This window comes from Lates calcarifer, linkage group LG7_2, assembly GCF_001640805.2.
Source record: "Lates calcarifer isolate ASB-BC8 linkage group LG7_2, TLL_Latcal_v3, whole genome shotgun sequence".
In the NCBI taxonomy this organism is placed as follows: domain Eukaryota; kingdom Metazoa; phylum Chordata; class Actinopteri; family Centropomidae; genus Lates; species Lates calcarifer.
Window position 1 is genome coordinate 724,279 of NC_066854.1, and position 18,160 is coordinate 742,438.

Here is an 18,160-nt window from a genome sequence, read left to right on the forward strand (position 1 = left end):
GTGAGGCTGCAACCAGAGAATTTGTGGTGTTTTTGTTGATTAATTGACTGAAATCGAGGCTTTAACTTTATTTTTCTTTACTCCTAATGAGCCCTCTCCTCTCCCTCTTGCTTTAAGAGCCCACAGTTTTCATCCAAATTTTAATATCTGTGTTTATATAAGATGTAAATCCACATTAGTGAGGTTATAACTGAGACACTGACCGTCCTGAGACATGCAAACGTCCAACATGATGTTAGAGTGTAAATAATAGAAACCAGCAGCCGCAGGAGCAGCTGTGTGTAAAATAAAACTTCATTGTTTTTGCCAGCAGAGAGAGTTTGAGTAAGACTCGACCTCTAAGTGACTGCTGGCTGCTCTCTGCCCGGAGAGGCTGGTTAGCAGCCGCAGCCAAACCTGGCCTCGGTTGGCTGGTAGCTGCTGGTAATTACGGCAAACACACACCGGCACCCCGCGGGGGTTTGGCCCGGATCGACCCCCTCTCCGCTCCCTGGACCGGAGCCCGAACCCTCTGCCCGGGCATCGGCAGAGAGCAGCAGCTGCGAGAGCGAGGAGGAAACACATCGAGGTTCATCTCCTCCATTATTTTGTTTTCATTAACGCTGAGTAAAGTTTGAGGCGTGACGCCCTGCAGGCTGCAGAGCACACCCACCGATCAGTCAGCCCCGTCCTGTTGTTTCATGGGCTTTATTAAGCTCGCACTTTGACAGTTAACCTCCGAGGGTTAAAGGAGGTGAGGAGCTGTTATGACAGGGCAGCATGAGTTCAACATAATGACTGGATCATTCACAACATCAGTCAGCAAGGATTAAAACCTGATCATGACTGCTGCATGTGACCAGGGAAAAGAAACAGGTCTGAAGGAAAATACAACTCCAACAACTGAGAGCAAGGTCCTTTATTAACTAGAAACATCACTTTCTATCACTGCCAGACTCCACTGACAAAAACAGGGATTTTACTGAGCAGATCATAGAACACCGCTGCCTCGATTTGTGGTACTGTGTGGTACTTTTACTTCAGTAAAGTATCTGATTACTTCTTCCTCCACTGAAAGTCACACAGTAACACAGACACACTAACAGATGGAGGCAGTGGTATTCCAGCAGCTCCTGGTTAAATCCCTGTTTTTCTCTATGGAGTCTGGTATTGATATATAGTGACATCAGACGAGCGTTTGAAGTCATTTTTCTTTATCTTGTGTGATAGTTAACTCGTTAACTGAGTCGCAGACACTTGTAAAGGATGTTGAAACTCTGGGTACCTGACAGACATCAGTCTCTGTCGTGTTTACAGAACATGTCAGGCATGTAGCAGGAGTGATTCCTCAGAGCAGCATCCAGTGACTGACCACATAGTAATGTAGCCTCTTACATAACAACAGAGAGACAGCGGCGTCTCACGTTGGCGTCCTGAGAGGAGCGACTCCGACCTGAAACTGGTTCTGTCTAAACTTAGAAGGTAAACACGTCGAACAGGTGACTGTACGGTAACAACACGCCTCAGCTCGACTCTGTCCGACACGCCTCGAGAACACAACGTCCAGAATCCTTCGCCTGTTTCCTCCACATCCTGAACCATCTCTGACAAACTCCTGCACTGAGACGGCAGGTTAAACACAGGATTTCACATTAAAAGATCACTACATCTACAAGCAGCTAAACTCAGATTCTGACTCTAAATCCAATAAAAACATTTTCCTCCATGTTAGACCTTCTTATAACACCAGTAATATAATATAAAGTTAAAGCCGTATGTGTCCAAAACATTCAGCTTCTAACCCTGAAAAAATGAATAACAATAATCTAAATATTTTACAAGTTATTAGATACTACCACCAAGAAATAAAGCATTTTAAAGGATGATAATTTGTGCACTCAATAATATTAATGGTCTCTAAATCTTTCAGGATTTAAATATGTTTTTTTTGTCCAGAGTGACTTGATTTACTCGTATTCTGTCTTTACCTTTTATTTATCTTATTTTAGCCAATTTTAATGACAGTTTTAACTAATCTGCTTTATTGTTGTTGCTTTTAGAGTTTTAAATGTCTGTTTTACTGTAGGAAAGGTGCTGTACTACGTCTTGCTCAAAGACACTTCAGCAGGTGTACAAGAGGAGTTTGGGATCAGACCAACATCTCTACGGTTAACTGACGAGCTGGTAAATTAATTCAGTCCTCAGTGAGATCCAGTTACTCCACAAGCTGCCGAACGCGTCAGGCGTGGCATTACACCGTTAATACCATCATCCTGAACGGTGCGATGAATCCACCGTGCTGACGTGTCGGATTACCGATGGAAGCTGTGATAAAACCCTGAAGGATTTACAAGCAGAACCTGCGTCAGATGCTGCTGCTCACAAATAACTGATGCTACTGTTTGTTAATCAGGAGAAAGCTTTTAAGGCTTCATCACCGTCTCTACAGGATGAGGACGAGCTGTAAATTTAACTCCTGGCTGACAAACACACTGGAAGCTCTTTACGTTTCAGAAACTAAATGTTTTTGTAGGTTAGTTTATATCAGCTATAATCAATATTCCTTAACAACACTGTATGAAATGACCATAACACAAATCTGACCACAACAACGCATCTAACCTGAAGAAACACCTGGTTAAACACTAAATAGTATGTTTTTCTATTGCTACATAGCCAACATTAGCATTAGCTTAGCTTACTCACCACAAGCTTCAGCCATTTTGTTTGTTTACAAGACAAACTCTCATGTTGGACTCACTGGATGCTATAGCAACTTGCTATCGCTAACTAGTGTTACGAAATGGGACTGGCCAAAGCTAGCTGGTTAGCATGCCAGCGTGAGTATGAAAAAGAAGGGAGAGAAACAGAAACAAAACATTGCCGTTACTTCCCACCACTGGAGACAGCTGCTGACGAGTCAAGGGAGTTTGATACTGCTGCTAATGCTAATGTTAGCTATGTAGCAATAGCAAAAACATACATATAGCACCTTCAAGTGCAGGTAATCACTTAGCTAACCGGATTAAGTTGTTGTTGGAGTACTGAAAGAGGTACCATCAGGTGCCAGAACTGAATCCCAGGTCCTGGTACTGGGACCGTACTGGGTCAAATGTGAGCGTTACCCACGTGGATCACCTCCATCGCTAACTACCTGACTGCATCATATTAATGTGATGTAAAAAATGACAAACATGCAGCTAGTCACCTCCAGACGTTTGACAGCTCAGGAATGAGAGTCCATGACGTAATCTTTGCTCGACAGGTCGAGTTAACACGATCATCACTGCAGAAAACAAACTGTCAGTGAGCAGGAGGATGTACAGTAAAGACTGAGTGTAAAGTCCCTGTAGATTGTTTAGGTTCTACTGTAGAGAATGATGCGACTAAAATGTAAATATATTTGGGTTTTAGACTTTTAAACTCAGACATTTAAAAATGGGTTTCTCGTAGAATTCAGTGACTGCTTTAATAATCAGTTATCAATGATTATAATGTCCTGTGATTGAGCTGCTTTGTCTTCACACCACAAAAAACCAAACAACTGAAGCTAAGCTGGATCAAAACGTGGGTCTCTGTGTGGGTGTTTCAGAGTTTGACCTTCAGGCTCCACAGTTCTTTTTGGAAAATCTGAGTCTGCTGCATTCTCGCGTTCGGTTTGTTTGGCTTCGTGGCGCCCACGAGCCCACCATTGCTCGTAAACACACAAACTCTCATGTGGTTTGTTTGCGGGGACAGAGCGCCGACACACTTTCATCAGGAGCCGAGGCGTTCGATCCAGAGCGGAGACGAACCGAACCAAGATGAACCAGCATTTTTTATTCTGCAGTTTTTATTCTCCTCTGCAGTCGACTGCTAAATAAAAACAAAGCTGCTGATACAACACCTTTGTTTAGTCCCAGTGTGAACCCCCCACAGTAACACACACTGACATACAAAGGCAAACACACACAGCCCTGGGTGATGCAGGCTGGCAGGTTTGAATAGATGACACACACTCGACAGCTCTAATGGCACCATTGTCTTAACACACACAGACACACACTCTGTGGATCATGGGTGGAGTGTGTTCGACCCCTCAGGGCAGGGAGTGTGTATACGTTCATATATATGTGTGTGTGTGTGTGTGTTTTAACCCGTCGTCTCACTGTGACAAATCAGAGCAGCGCCGCCTCATCAGTCACACCTGACAACATATTATCTCAGCCTTCGCCCTTCACACTGTTTTCCTCCCCCATCCTCTCCACACACACATTTCTCTTTTTCTCTCCATCCATTTCTCTTTCCTGTCTTCACCTGTTTCTTTTATTTTGTCTGTTTAGTGTAAATAAAAAGATTTTCTTACAGTTTGGGTTTTATTTGTGGGTTTTATCAGCTGCTTTAAGACTGAATTTAAAACATTAAATGCAATGATGAAGTCTTGTTAGATTGTCTACATATTTTACAGTTTTATTAAATAAATTAAGAATTTCCAGTCATTTCAGTGGCAGTTATTTCTGAAATGAAAGTGAAGACACATGTAAATATATACTATCTATATTTTAAGAGCTCTAACGCCAAATTTAAAGCATTAAATCAACATAAATCGAACCTGAAATCTGAATAAAAACATCAAAATAAAAACCATCTACACTTCACTTGTGAGTGATTACATTTGATCAGTGACTTTCCAGGTTTTTTAAGGCCAGTTGTGGTGGAAGGTAAAAAAGATGTCAAACATTGAGTTAAAGGAGTTAAAGTAGAGATCAGATCATGAGTTTAGATGCTGCACTGAAGTCACTGTGATAAAAAAAAAAAAGCTAACTAAATTAAATTGTGCTTTTATTGTGGTGAGCTCTAACTGGTTCAATTCAACACTGTTTTACTGGCTTATAAACTAAACTGTGAATATTTATAATATGACTTTTATTCATGTTTTAAATTAAATTGGAGTTAAAATGAATAAAGGTAAAGAAAACGTCTTTATTCAGCTGCTGTGTTGACGAGTCGTCTACGTCCAAAGACGACGGGACAATAAAGCTTCTTTTGAATTTAAACGCTCAGTCATCAGCCCAGTGATGACAGCTGTGCAGTGTGTGTGTGTCTCTGTGCGTTAATTTGCATTTGTCAACGTTAATTAAACCTGTCCGACAGGTAACGACAGACAGTTACCTGCACACCTGTTACATGTTAAACAGCACACACCTCTCTGAGGTGTTTCCACCAACATCACACATGAACAACTCGTCACTGATTCTCCAGGAGGAAGCTGTAATTCACTGAAAACTAACCAGGTTCATTCTTCTTGGTTAGTCGACAGTTTCATAAGAGACGCTGCAGCGTCTTCACATTTTTCACTTTACTTCAATTCTCTGCGTGTGTGTGTCGTGGCTGTTGTTCATTAGGCCTCAAGCCTGAAGCCACTGCAGCGCCGATAATAACTGTCCCAGAGAGACTATTAGTACGACCCTGGAGGAGGGAGGAGAGGAGGAAACAAAGGAGGAGTGTAGGAGGAGTCAGCTGCAGGGTTTCTGCCATGTTCAAATTACAGTTAAGACTTTTTAAAACTGCAAAGAATCAAATTCAATAGCTTCACACATTCACACTGTTCAGGCTCAAACATACAGAAAAACACAACACTAAGACCCAGAGAACAACCAGAGACACAAAACCACTGCAGAGACACACAACCACTGCAGAGACACACAAAACCACTGCAGAGACACACAACCACTGCAGAGACACACAACCACTGCAGAGACACACAAAACCACTGCAGAGACACACAACCACTGCAGAGACACAAAACCACTGCAGAGACACACAAAACCACTGCAGAGACACAAAACCACTGCAGAGACACACAACCACTGCAGAGACACAAAACCACTGCAGAGACACAAAACCACTGCAGAGACACAAAACCACTGCAGAGACACACAACCACTGCAGAGACACACAAACCACTGCAGAGACACAAAACTAAAGCAAATATATGTAGAATGACTGTAAAGAGAGGCAAAGACACACAGAATGACCACAAGGAGACACAAAACTACAGCAAAGAGAGACAAAACGACGCACAACAACTGAAGCATCCGAGCAGCTTAACCAAAAGTTCTACTGTTACTGACTGAGGAAGGAAACGAGGCAAGATAGGAAGGAAATAAGGAAGGACAGGAGGGATACAAGTGGATACTAGATACAGAGGGTGTTAGGAATGATAAAAGGAGGTTAGAGAGGAAGGAAGGGAGTGTAGGAGGGATAGAGAAGGAGATAGACAGAGGGGTGAGGAAGGATAAAAATAGGTTAGTATGGAAGATCACAGTGGGAGGGAGGGAAGGGAGGAAAAGAGGGATAAAAGTGAGTAGGTGATATTAAGAGGGATTAGGGAGGATAGAGGAAGGACAGAAGGGAGGGGTAGAGACAGCAGCCTCATACCTCTGATTGATGACTCTGGGTTTTTATTAGAAAAACAGATCTGCTGGTATTGTGGGTATTTCCTCCAGATGTGTGTGTTGACACTTCACACACAAACACACACACACGTCTCAGTATCACGCTTCTGTTAACTTCATGAAAGTAACAGGGGTGAGACAGAGTTGACCTCTGACCCCGGCGGTCGGTGACCGTCTGGTCTGAGGAGCTGCTCAGTATTCATGTCTCCTGTCACACTCACTGTGGAGCTGAATAAAGACACACATCCACCGAGGGCGACACATGACCTGCAGTCACCCGCCACACAAAGGATTGTGGGTAATAACAGCAGAAAGACGGGAGTCAGACTGATCTGGATTTAATAAAAAGAGGACACAGGACTTTTATCTGCCATTTTCTCTACTGTTTTTATCATTTTTAAAACAACTAAAGTCAAATATTTCCTGTTTCCAGCTCTGATGTTTTTCTTTAGATTTTAATCAAAACAAGATGATTTTTTCACTGTTCACTGTCGTTCTACCGACAAAACAATTCATCGATTCATTATTAAAATACGCAGCAGATTAATCAATGAGGAAAACAAACTGAGAAGCTGATAAAGCACATAAATAAATAAACAAGAGAGTGCTTTAAATGTGCTTCAGTAAACAGAATATTGATGCAAACAGGAAATGTGCTGATGCACGAGCAGCGTGTCCTCTAACATCATTATTATCATCTACACTTTCAGCCCACTGACCTCAGATCTGTCACTGCCTGTTACTGTACATACAGCGTGTGTGAGAGTCTGTCATTAGTGGGTTTGAAGTGGGGGGTGGGGGGTTATATATCTGCACTTTAAGGACACAGAGACAATGCAGTTTACCTCCTCTGCAGCCTCGTCGCCAAAATAAAAGCACGTTTACCAACTTCCTTTTTAATAACAACAAAGCAGTGAGGGGGTCTGAATACTTTTTGAGGCAGTGTGATAAATATTCACGGCTTTTAAAAATAACTTCCTCCTCCTCACACTCTGACCTACAGTGAGTTCAGATTTTAACTTGGCGTTGGCCTGAGCTCATGATTCCCACCAGTGCCGTAACATTCAGCTAATCCTGGCTACATGACAACGCTTCGGTTTCCCATCTCACGGACAACGGCGGCCCTTGTGTGGAGCGAACGTGAGGCGGTCGCAGCTGTTCCCCGAGGCCACGGGAGGTGAAGGGGACGGCGGGCAAAGAGGAGGAACACCACCGCCTTCCTCCACCGAGACTCCGGAGCTGCTGGCACGGAGAGGCGGCGAGGCGGCGGACTGAAACGAGCCTCAGTGATGAGATGGCAGCAGGTGTGAGAGAAAGAGGCTGTGTCTGAGCGTGAGAAACAGAATAATAAGTGGATACAGGGAGGAGGAGGGAGGAGGGGCTGATGTTTAAAAAGCCACATTTAACTGAAACCACCTCCTGTGTGTCCCGTGGTTTTAAACGCATCACTGTTGCTACGGTTACGCTGGAAACGCTGCTGGACCCGTTTCAGTTTGAAAACTCCGGGCTTGTGTTTTACTCTGGACCCCCACATTTCACTTCCTGGTTGGTTCTCAATCTCCCTGATTGGTCCACCTCTGATCACGTGACCCGTTTCAGCCTCGACGACCGGACCACAGAAAACCAGCTGACTGAGTCATAACTCGGCTCAAACTGAACGAGAGGCGATGACGATCTGTCAGGAGAAACTAATTCAGGTCAATATATTGATACATGTGGTCTGAGTGTGATACACACACTCCTGCAGATACACACAGATACGCTTACTGACTGACCTAAATATCAGCCTTCTAATCAGTCACACAACCATCCCCCACAACCCTCCACACACACACACACAGTCGGCCGGCAGCTTTCATCATCGCCCCAAATCAAATAAAACCACCGTCACACCACCAGCTACTAACTGGTTCAAAAACACACACCTCAACACACACAGACACACACTCAGGTTTCACACTGCAGAGCAGAGCGATTAGGAGTCGGTTTAATCGGAGAGCTTATCTTCAGAGCGTCCAGGAGCAGAATCAGGCGACCTCTGTAATCTAGCCGAGGGTCTCAGTAACCTGTGTGTGGTGGATTTTATCTGTGTGAAATCACAGGAGAAATTTAATTAAATAAAGATTTCACACTCAAAACTCAGAACTGGCCTCCAGGATAAAAAGAGTCACCTGAAACCAGATCCTGAAGTTTTCAGCAGAGTTTCTGCTTTTCTTCATCACTTTAAACTGAATATTTGTTGGTTTTTTTAACTTTTAGTTTAGTTTTAATAAAACAGGACATTTTTGACCATTTTTTGATGTTTCAAACACTAAAAGGTTACTGAACAATGAAAAGGTCTGATCTATAAATACCTTTATTTAAATGTTCAAATTGACTGTGGAATTGAAGTGAATTAGCTCAGAGAGCAAACTCTGACAGAGCAAACATAATAACTGAAGATAGCTGAAGACCCAGAATAAGGATGACGGCGTGGGTGGGGGCGTGAAGCACGACGACGCTCGAATAAATAAAAAGGAAGCAGCGTTTTTTAACTGAACGACAACAAACTCACGAGGCTTCAGTCAGTGTTCCCTCAGCAGTCTGTCCACAAACTGACTCAACCTCATGCTCTTTATTATTAGAAACACAGTTTACATTAATTCCCCATGAGGAGGTCAAACTACAGAAACCAAAGTCCTGGTTTAAGCTGCTGATTTAACCCTGAATCAGCAGCTTAAAGGAGCGAATATGAAATATGATATTAAACTATGAAGAAAAAGCTGCTGCGGTGGTGACTGAGCCTGTGACAGTGGAACATGTGGCAGTGTTTTGGTCGTAACACCACAGTGACGTTCAGGTTAATTTCAGGTTTATTAGCGTTAGCAGCTCGCTCCGCTTCCTCTCTGATTACAGCTCCCTTTGTTCTTCAAACAACTGGTTCTGCTTGGAAACAGGACGAGGAGGAGGACAGCTACACTACAGTGGCATGTGTGTGCTGCTGTGTGTGTGTGTGTGTGTGTGTGTGTGTGTGTGTGTGTGTGTGTGTGTTTCAGCCTGCTTACATCATGCATTAAAGCTGTGCTGCATGTGGAAATCGTATGTGCATTTTTTAGCTCTTACTCTGGTGCTGGTGGATTCTGGGTATCAAAGGGTTCAGTATATGTCCATGTATGTGTGTGTGTGTGTGTGTGTGTGTGTGTGTGTGTTGTGTCAGTGAGCGTCCTTGTCATCTGCCCTCTCGATGGATTTGAGCCTTATGTAAGAGCTTTAAAGCAGTGGGGAGGCTAGAGCGATGTGACGCTCTGCTGGCATGCCAACGCTCAGCCAGCGGTGGATTACAGGACGCACAACTGGACACACACACAGACACACACACACATCTGTGGTGTGTGTTCACACTGACTTATTACAAGAGACTGGAGAGATGGAAACACGACAGGTAGCTGGACGGTTCACAAAGAGCTGGACCAGGTGTCATCAACAGGTAAGAGAATGACAGACAGGTGAAAGTCAGAGCAACAACCCCGACATAAGAATTCAAGATGGCTGCTGCTCACTTCAACAGTAGAGAAGAGTTTCAGTGACGGAAGGACAAATGAAACTTAATCAAAATGTTTTTATATACACTCTGGTGCTCTTCAGGAGCAGATTAGTTTTCATCGTCTGAAAGAACAACAAAGACTTTTCCATGTTGCAGGATAACGACAGAGCAGAAGGTGAAGAGCTCGTCAACAACAGATTATCAGTAGCTCAGTTTTATGGCAAACATCAGATAAGTGAAGAGTAACTGAGACTTGTGTCTACGCCTCAAAGCAACACAACTAACCTGTTCAACCACCTGAAAATCAACACAAACTGTCTCTAATGTTTCATCACTGAACCACGTCCTCGTCCAGCATCACCTCAGTGATCTGCTTCAACTTCAGATAAACTGTAGTTTGTCCTGCTTCACTGTCGGTCGTCTGACTTTACGTCTGTTGCTTCTTTTGCACTAATCTGATCATAAACGTGTTTTCTGGACAAAAACATCTGGGTCTCAGTGAACCTGCCGAGCTGAATAAAATGACTGGAGCTGTGCTCTGTGTTTTTCTAACAGCTGTCAGGTTGAGAGGTTGGTGGTGATGAAGCAGAAAGACTTAAACACACTCTGCTGCAGTTTAAGGGTGTGTGTGTGTGTGTGTGTGTGTGGTGCTACTTCACTGCCTCCAACACCCGGCTTGTTCAAATAAGGGAGCACATCCCTCTAAGCCACACACAAAACAACAGCAGCAAGGTCCAATTTGGGTCTGAGGAGGAAGTGGGGAGGAGGGGGAGGAGGAGGGTGACACATTCAGACCTCCCACACATGCTCTTTGACCCCAGATCAACCTCTGGCGCTGAGGCGATACGAGCAGCCGGGCTAATAAGCACAGAGAGAGGCTGTGAGGACGTGGAGACTGCAGAAATGAGACGAATGTGGAGGCAGCAGAGCTCGGCAGGACGAGGCCACGCTGCACACTTCATTTATATTCACACACACAGTCTGAAATATGTTCAGAGCATCAACACCGAGCAGAGGCGCTTCAAACTGAAACTGATATTTACAGCTGCAGCTAAAAACTATTTTCATCATCGATTAATATTCTCACTGTTTCCACGCTCTTTCTAAAATCTAATTTAATGTACTGTCAAGGAAAATTAAAAATAGTTTCTGCTTGATGGTTAAAGTAATTGATCTAAAAGCAGTAAACTGTGTTTTGTGGCCACAATTGTTTAAATGTGATGTAGCTCTAAACTAAGCTGTGACTCTGTCAGACCTGTTTGTTAAATCCACAGATTTCCTCACTGACTTTGCTGCAGCAGCTCCAGTCTTCTGGTTTTCCTCCGTCAGCTGTTTCTCGGCTGTGGTTCACATTCACACTCCAGTCTGGTTATTTTAACACACTGCTGCTCAGCTCAGCGCACACAACCACAACACACACACACACACACACACACACACTGACTCCCTGCAGTAACGACCCAGTCTGAACAGGAGCAGTTAGAGGTGGACAGACCAAAATAAAGACCCAACAGAGTCCCAGACTGAGACTCTCAGAACCAGGACAGTCCTTGGCCCAGTTTTGACGTCCCACAATCCTCGGCTCCTCGCCTCTACGACCCCTCTGCCAAACTCAAGTCAAGCAACACACTCAGAAATAATCATACGAGCATGTTAGCATTCAGGCTAAAAACAAGCTACACACAGAGCAGAGCTGCAACAATCAATCGATTAATCAATAAATCGATTGAGATTGAGTTAAGCATGATGAAGGAAGGGAAAGGAGAAGAGAAGGAAGGAAGAGGAAAAAGGAGGAGAGAGGGAAGAAGGAGGGATGTAAGGCAGATAAGAGGACAAGAGTTAAGGAAGGATGGATGGAAGAAAGGGAAGAAGGAGGAAAAGAAGGATGCAACAGATAAGAAACAAAAAGAAATTTAGTAAAGGAGGAAAGAAGCAATAAAAGAAGGTGACAAGGAATAAAGGAAATAAAAAATGAGGCGAGGAAAGAAAGAGGTAAACAAGGAGGGAACGAAGGAGGAGGAGGAGGAGGATCACTCCTCCATCATCCCTCCATCTCTGTTCTCCCTGCAGCATTTCTCCTAATAGGACTTCCTCCCTATTATATCTATTGTGCTGGGGACTCTCAAGTATCACTCTATCTTTGTGAGGACCGACTTTTCAGACGCTGAGAGGACGTTTGGACCAGAGTCATGGTTTCAGGGTTAAGGTTAGGGTCCTCAGAAAGATGGTCGGGTACATGTAGTGTGTGTGTGTGTGTGCAGGTCTAGTTTATGTATAAAGGGAAAGCAGAGAGGAGGATCAAAGCTTCATCTGGAGGAGCTGCGACGCTGCGAGTCGAGTCGGGGAGATTGAGAAAGTCTTTTTTCTCAGAGCGAGAGGATAAATTGATGCAACCGTAGACCCAGTAATTGGCAACCGAGTGTGAGTGTGTGTGTGTGTGTGTCAGTGGCTTTTGACACACACGTAGTGCACATTACTTCTGCATGGCTGTGGATATAGGTCACACACAGCAGTGATCCTCCGCCCTGAATACACACCCACATCCACACCCTGTCACACACACATTCCCCTACATTTACTCTCCACAGACACACACACCAGCAGACTCCATTAAGACCGGTCAGGGTGGAGGGGGTCGACAATAACACAGGCAGCAGCCATGTTAGCTAACCGATAGCAACTAACTGTAGCATCAAGTATAGAAGAAACAACAAGCATAAATCTGACAACCAATAATGAAGCGAACAATAAGAAATTTCTGTTTCTATGTTAGCATGCTAACCAGCTAACTTTTGCCTTGTAAACACAACAATGGCTGACGCACTGTAAACAGCTGCTAAAGCTAACATTAGCTACGTAGCGATAGCAAAAACGTACATACAGCACCTTTAAACTGGAAAATATGTTGCTGACAAATTTAAATTCTCACATCACATCAGTAAGATCATTCTTATACCACACGATCTGTGCCTTCATTACCCAGAATGCCTCAGACCCCCACCAGGACAAACACAGGTTATCTCCAGAGACAATACATCACCTGCCACAACCCATTAACCACCAGCTCATTGAAGGTTACAGCTAATGTGACCTGCAGCCTCTTCGACCATGACTCAGGAATCCTAAAAATGTGGAAGCCCTGCCCCCCCACCTCCCCCTCTCCCCCACCCCCTAAACCTGTAAGTCGACCTCCAACGGCCGGGAACAGAGACCTGGAGAATCCCCTGCCTGAGGAAAGGTCATGAAAAACCTTAAACCAGGATAAAGAATGAAGCTTTTTTCAGTGTGTCCTCATTTAAAGAGGAACTCCACCCTCAAACCAGAAAGGTGGAGGTGGCAGCTTCCAGGTGATAGTCTGGATCACAGTTTTGAACTGGACTTCAGACTGATTGGTTTATTGAACTTATGGTTAAATGTGAAGCTATTCTAGGACATTTGAGCGTCCTGATCGACCCTGATCGACCTCGCAGATGCTGCTCCTCATGTGTAGTGTTTTCTGCAACTGAGCAACCACCTGCAGAGCTCAGACTGAGCTGCAGAGGTGTCAACATGTGAAACAGCTGGAAGCTCCAACATCTGGAGGGAGGCCGGGCAGAGAGACAGAGGACCGGACAGGAAGACATACATCTGTCTGTCTGTCTGACTGACTGAACAGAACTAATCCACTTCCTCCCTCGTCATGTTTTCCATTCGTCCCATCTTGATGGAAAGAGGATGCTGACCGGGGGTGTGCCGTTTGTCAAAACCTCGCCGACGCTGCTCTAACTGCACCCACATGACCAGACGCTCCGTACCTTCTTATTTAGGAGAGAAAACTCGTCCTGACCTCCAGGCTCAAAGTCAAACTCTGCTCCCTGCTCCTACTTCCCCTCTGACTTCTTTTTTCCCCCCTCGCTTCTATTTTAAACCCATTTTTCCCCTGCTCTTTTCCTGGTTGTTATTCGTCTTGTTTCTACTGGGAAAAAAATCATCTCTCTTGTTTGTGTTAGATTGTTATCTCCTTTGTTTTGAAGGTGAGATGGTTTTATAACTCCTGAGGGACGATATTTTCACCTCGCCTGAATAAAATGAGTCTTTTCTGTCTTGTTTTTTTGATTTATTTATGATTTTAGGATCAGTTTGCTTCTGGGTTTTGTCACTGGAGGAGAGGAGTTAGCTCAGGGTAATGAAAGACAAACAGCAGCGGCCGGTCGTTGCTGACACAACCAAACATCACCCTGCTGTCCAAAACAAACACCACACACTCCTACATCCTGATCCCTCCTCTCCTACTGTTTCCACTTTAAAATCACACTGTGATCTGCCTCAGTGTTTACAGAATGAAACAACATGAGTTAAAGACACATCTAATTGGATCGAATGATGATTAAAGAGAGAAGAAAGAAAGTTTTCACAAGCTCCAAAAGTGCCTCATGATGCCAACGAACACAACATCCAGTCAAAACCCAGCTCATTCTCTCTCTGCACCAAACTGAACACACAGGTAGAAATCAGATAAATCCTGCGTCACATGACGCTGTGTTTTTACCATCAGTGCTTCCTCCGTTCATGCTCTCGGTGCTGGACTGGGACAGCGCCGTCCTCCTGCTCCGCCGCAGGGATCGGTTGGTGCTGGGGCTTCCCACCGGCGTCGAGGTGGATGCCCCGTCTCTCCTGGAGAAGATGCCGCTGAAGAATCGGACCAGACGCCTCTCACTAGGAGCGGCCTCCCCCTCCCCGCAGCAGGAACCCCCCTCCTCCCGCCCCGTCTTTCTCGGCCGCCAGCCGCAGCAGGTCGCTGTTGTCCAGCGTCCGGTTCTTGTTGCCTCGAGCTCGCTCCCAGCGGCTCAGCTCGGACATGGAGTCCGTCTTGCTGAGGACGGCTCCGATCTCCAGAGTCCTGCTCTTCTCCCTGGTGAGGTCGGCGTGGCGAGGGGCCGGGAGTGCGACAGCGGTGGCCTCGGCCTCCTTCTCGCCGCCATCCAGCCCGGCGTCCCGGCCGATGCAGCCGGAGCTGCTGTGGTGTTTGTCCTTGGAGAGCGCCCGCAGTCGCAGCAGCTCGCTGCCCGTCCAGTGCCTGAAGCTGAAGCTGCGGCGCAGGAGGCCGGGCGGCCGCTTCAGAGGGGGCGTCTCCGGGGAGGAAACTTTGGCTGCTTTCCCGTTACTTTTAGAGTGGGGCATCTTCCCGTCTCCGTTCAGAGGAGGATCACAGCTCCTCTCCTCCATGCTCTTTGCTTTCAGGAGTCTCTTCTTCTTGCTGACGCTGCCGTTCTCCACAGCAGCGTCTGTTTGTGGAGCTTCAGTGCAAATATCCTCTTTAAGTCCGTCTGAATCCTCTGTTTCCTGCTCTCTCTGAGCTGCAGCGCTCTCTTTGCCGTGCTCTGCTAACGGGCTGGTGGCCTTTTCCTTCAGCTCCTTCTGCAGGTGGTGTTTCCTGGACACCTTCAGCCTCCCCAGCTCCAGCTGCCCCGTGCTGAACGTCCTGAAGTTCCTCATGTAGCCGTGCGACGCCGACAGCTCGTCCGACTCGTCCTCCACCTCCTTCAGCTGCTCCAGGAGGCCGCTGCCGCCGCCGCCGCGCTGGATCTCCATCGAGCCCTCCCGACGGAAGGCGCCCACCTTGGGGTTCTCCGCCCGCCGGGGGCCTGACCCTCCATCATCCAAACTCTCCCTCTTCACTAAGGTGAGGGAGATCCGGTACACAGTCTTCCTCTGAGGCGTGCCCCTCTCCATCCTTTCAGTGCAGTTACTGTCAAGAAGGTACATCCCTGATAAAGAAAGCACTGATTCTCCCCCTCAGCTCTCCTTTAGTGCCCTTTAAATAAACCTAATTATCTATCAAACCATTTGAAGAAGATCCATGTGTTCTTTACTAAATCACAATTCAGATTTCTGCTGTGTTCTCTAAACTAATCCTCTGTGGACTGGGGTTAAAATCCCACATGAAACGGCGCTAAAATCCGACTTTTCCCTCATCCAGATGTGCACACAGCGCGGTCTTTGACGCAGGAAACACATTCCGTCTTCATCCCGGCGGAATTCAAACTGGCAACAAATGCAACAAACAGGCAGAAGCAGACGCGTCCTCCTCCGCTCCTCTCTCCCGGGGCTCCGCGGCAGAGCTCTGTCCGGGAACACTGAGCCGACCCCCGGCGTGGAAACCAGAGAACAAACTCACGCTTCTCTGGAGTCTTTATCTCCGGGAGTCCTCCTCTGACAGCTCGGGATCCTGCTCCGGTATCCGCGGCTCCATTACAAACCAAACCGAGGAGGTAAATATTATTCTATCGCCGCGTCCCGGACCGTGCCAGTGCGTCGGCTCCCATTGTGTGCGCACATCCCCCGCAGCGCAGCCAGCCGAGCCTCCTCCACCTCAGACCGGCTCCGATTGTGATTTAAATGTTGTTGTGGTTTTCAGAGCGGAGGTCCCGGGCCTCCCCTCCCTTCCTCCTCCTCCTCCTCTGCTCCTCCGCTGGTGACTCTGGCTTCAACGACCCCCCTGACAGCGACGAGGGCTCGGTCCCATTCCCTCCTCCGGTGCTCCTCCGCTCTGAACACACTCCTCTACACACACACACACCCCGACACGGACCGGCCACAGCAGCGGCAGGGAGGGCGGGAAAACACGGAACGGAGTCTGAGCAAAGACTGGATCTGGATCTGGATCTGGAGCGTAAACAGCGCTGAACACACACATCTGGGTCCGTTTGGTTTCCCTCAGCCACGAAGAACTACACGGTTATTCACAGATTTTTACATTTCTTATCCTATGTTTTATTTTAAATGTGTTATTTTTAAAGAATACGATGATAATCAGGCTTAAAAGCTTTTAAAGAGACTCACTGCAACCGTTAACCTTAAAAATACTGAGTTCCAACACCTGCCTTTAATATAAAATGACAAGAATGTAAAATATAAGTGAGGAAATGTGTAAAATTTAGCAAAATATAAATTCCAGTTCCTCTAAATTACATGCAAAATATACTAAGTAAATATATTTCCCTTTTATCTACAGCAAAATGAAAATGGAAGCTTTGCTTTCTTAATAATTCAACTCTCCTAGAGTAAAATTCAGAGGGAAATACTCTATTACTCTGAGCATACAGTTGATACCAGTGATTATTCTGCAGATTAAGATTAAATACACAAAACTGTGATGAATTATTATCAATTTAAAAACCAGAGATAACTCCTCTCAACCTGCAACAACATTAAAAAGCCTGTTACTCATTAGTACACTCACTGTGCTCATTTTAACACAGAAAAGAGGGATTATTTCATTAATATAAAAGCCACAGTCAACACTGTCTGTTCCCAGCTACAGTCTATTTCTTGATAATTCAACAATAAATCAGGTGTAAAATGACTAAAAATGCCAAAGGAGACATGTTCAAACGTCTTTTTTAAGACATTCAGTTAAAAAGTGAAGAAGAACAGGAGTTTACACTCAGCATCAGTCTGACTCATATGTAGGTCAGCAGGACAGCAGCAGCTCCAGCTCATGTTTTACAGCCTGCAGTGTTTTCTATGAGGGAGGTGGAGCCTCCTCTTTCTCCTCTGTTGTCTGTCAAAGCTCTTTAAAGCCTCCCCGGGCAGCCATGGAGGCTCAGACAGAGATAGGTGTTGTACTCGCTCTGCTGCAGGAGTTTTCAGCTGCGATTGAATCTGGTTGGCGAGGTGTAATTACCTGTGTGGGCTGAGGCTGCGTGTACGCACAGATCAAGAATGCAGCGTTAGACTGGAGGGTGAGAAACATCCAGAGGTGTTTTCATCCCCAAATATTCCTGCTCACTGCTTCAACCAGATTCACCTCAGAAAACATGTTTCCCTGCTCGTGCTCTGAGTCCACATCAGCTTCTTTTCTGATCTGGTTCCTTTGCTTTCTCACTAAAGGTTTCATCTGTAAATGTTCCTGCTTTAAAATGTCTGAAACAACCAGAGCTGTGTTATATATGTTGTTCAGTTGTGTCATTACATTAGCAGCAATGTTTCAAGCAAACCAGCCGCCTCTAAAACCTAAAACCATCAGTATCAAATGTGCAGAGGGACGAGCAGCAATATGTTGACTTGACTCCATCACTGCTACAACTTTAAAATAATGAATGCAGAAAACCTGACGCCTCAGGCTGCTGTGATGTGACCTGCGTCTCTTTGATCGTCTCCTAAATTAAAATCTGTCTTTAAAGTCAAACCCTGAGTGGAAACTCGTTCTCTCAGCACTTTCTTTCATCCTCTCCCTCCA

At 45.6% G+C, this 18,160-nt stretch overlaps 1 protein-coding gene across 1 annotated transcript in view; it reads right to left on the reverse strand.

Moving 5' to 3' along the window:
• The window catches only part of agap1 (ArfGAP with GTPase domain, ankyrin repeat and PH domain 1), a 90,751-nt gene extending 74,411 nt beyond the window's left edge, over positions 1–16,340 (reverse strand). Inside the window, 2 exon segments of the mRNA XM_018661316.2 lie at positions 14,468–14,636; positions 14,638–16,340. Coding sequence (XP_018516832.1) covers positions 14,468–14,636; positions 14,638–15,684 — 1,216 coding nt within the window. The 5' untranslated portion in view covers positions 15,685–16,340.
• Positions 16,341–18,160: the final 1,820 nt, after the last annotated feature.